Here is a 2,192-nt window from a genome sequence, read left to right as displayed (position 1 = left end):
CTGCAGGCCGTGATGGAGACGCTCTTGCAACGGCAGCAGCGCGCCCGCCAGGAGCTGGAGGCCCGGCAGCCGCCTCCGCCCGAGGCCCCCACTGGCCCCCCGGCCCGTGCCAGGGTGCCCTCGGATGAGGACAGAGACCCCGAGAACGCCCGAATGCAGCGGGCACAGATGGCCGCGCTGGCCGCCATGCGGGCTGCTGCGGCCGGCCTCGGACCTGCACCCAGCCCCAGTGGCTCTGAGGACGGGCCGCCCGGCTCGGAGGATGAGGACACGGCCCAGGAGGGGGCAGCCGGCTCTCCCGGCCCAGGCAGAGAGGTGCCAGGACTTGCCGAAGGCGACAGACACTTGGATGACTTGGGCTCTGACGATGACCTGTGAGTGGCCTCTGTGCACTTTGCGCACTGAGCGGGTGTCTAGGCGCTGGGGACACGGGTGTAAGGGCAGGACAAATCCCCCAAGGAAGCGGCAGCCTTAGAACTTTCTGGATGACAGTGGACACGGTCTCCCTCTGCACCGCCCAGCGTGGGGGCCACCAGTTACACGTGGTTGTCGATCACGTGAAAAGTGTCCCACGCAGTGGAGGGTTTGCGTGTGTAGCTTGTCTTCCTGTTAACTTGAATGGAGCTCGCCACACGTGGCCGGGGCCCGTCACTGGTGGGAGGGGGTCTTTGTGGGGGGGTCTTCTAGTCGAATAAGCAGGTTGTGATGGGGCCACTGAGAACATGAAGCTGGGGTTGGAGGTCAGCTTTCTAGCGTGGTGGCCAGAGGGCTCCTTGCAGAAGTGACGGCCCCCAGGGTCCAGGGGGAGCCTGGAAGGGCATGCCTGGTGGGGGGAGCAGCCCAAGCAAAGGGCCCGAGGCAGGAACCGCCTGGCACTCACGGCCCAGCAGAGGCGGTGAGGGGAGCTGGTTGGCACGGGCGGGGGCTGCGGTGTGTGCCGAGGGATCAGCTCCGGTCATCAGAGTTCGCTGGGGACAAGGCAAGCAGGTCCTGTCATCAGCCAGCTGACAGGGAAACCCAGGCTGGACGAGGAGCCGGCCTTGCCCGGTGGGGGCGAGCTGGCGCCCTTCCGCTGACCTCTGCCCTCTGCCACCCCCAGGAAGCCGAAATGGGAAGAGGAGGAGGAGGAGGAGCTGGAGGAAGACCTGGGGGACGAGGACGGGGATGAGGACGAGGACGAGGAGGACTACGAGGATGAAGAGGGGCTCGGGCCCCCCAGTTCTACTGGCCTGGGCCATGCTGCTCTGCTCCCCCGCAAGGCCCCACCGCCCCAGGCCTTCCGTGGCGGTGACGGTGGGCCCCGCGTGCCGGGTGGCCAGGAGCGAGCAGGGGCCGGCCCGGCCCACCCTGGGGGCGCGGCCCACGTGGCCCCCCAGCTGCAGCCTCCTGACCATGGGGACTGGACATACGAGGAGCAGTTCAAGCAGGTGCGTCGCGTCTCGTGCTGGGGCCGTGAAGCAGGGCACACCGCTGTCACCGGAGTCCTGCCGGCCAGCCCCGGTGCCTGGTGTTTGCCTTCACGTGTGGGTGCCGAGCCGGGCACTGGGGTCCCGTGGGTGAGATGGTCCGGTCGTTAAATGCACAGATGTGGGGGCCACGAGCCAGGAGGGAGAAGTTCGGGGGCCCCTGGTGTCTGCAGCAGTAGGCTGAGCAGAGGGACAGAGCAGAGGGGACAGCCCAAGCAAAGGCTGTGTGTCTGGAGGGGGCACAGCGTGGGCTGCGTGTGGCTCCTGACGTGGGGGCAGAGGCTTCGTGGGCGGCGTGGGGGCTCCTTCCCGGAGGCTCCGGCGGCTGGGGTGGGTCTGGCGGGAGGCAGCCGCCTTGGTGTGGGTGCCAAGCGGCTCCCTGGGGCTCCGCAGGGCTGGGGAGGAAGCTGGCCGTCCTGGTGCCTTCCCGCACGGCCAGGGCAGAGGAAGTGGCCGGGCGGGGCGCCCTTTGAAGTTGGGCCGAGCTGGGCTGGGCAGATGGAAACCAGATGGCGGCCGGGCGGCCAGTGGGGCTCGCATTCCCCCCGCGGCCAGCTGGGCCCTGGCCCGACCCCCGTGGCCCAGCGCCCGTCCTCGCCGGCTCCCGGGTGGGCTGCGGGGCCTCGGCAGGCAGGCCAGGCCCGGCCACCCTCGGGGCCTCCCGAGGAACAGGCTGGTGCTGACCTCCAGGGACCCAAGGCCAGGGAGTCCCCATTAGCCTCCCTC

General features: G+C 69.4%; 1 protein-coding gene across 1 annotated transcript in view; it reads left to right on the top strand.

The window, feature by feature from the left end:
• Window positions 1–6: 6 nt before the first annotated feature.
• The window catches only part of ARID3A (AT-rich interaction domain 3A), a 25,904-nt gene continuing 23,718 nt past the window's right edge, over window positions 7–2,192 (top strand). Inside the window, exons 1-2 of the mRNA XM_011375206.1 lie at window positions 7–374; window positions 1,100–1,427. Coding sequence (XP_011373508.1) covers window positions 13–374; window positions 1,100–1,427 — 690 coding nt within the window. The 5' untranslated portion in view covers window positions 7–12. The remainder of the gene's footprint in view (window positions 375–1,099; window positions 1,428–2,192) is intronic.

Source organism: Pteropus vampyrus, unplaced genomic scaffold, assembly GCF_000151845.1.
Source record: "Pteropus vampyrus isolate Shadow unplaced genomic scaffold, Pvam_2.0 Scaffold267, whole genome shotgun sequence".
Taxonomy (NCBI): domain Eukaryota; kingdom Metazoa; phylum Chordata; class Mammalia; order Chiroptera; family Pteropodidae; genus Pteropus; species Pteropus vampyrus.
Note: the sequence above shows the minus strand (reverse complement) of the source record. Positions and strands in the feature narration are given on the sequence as shown.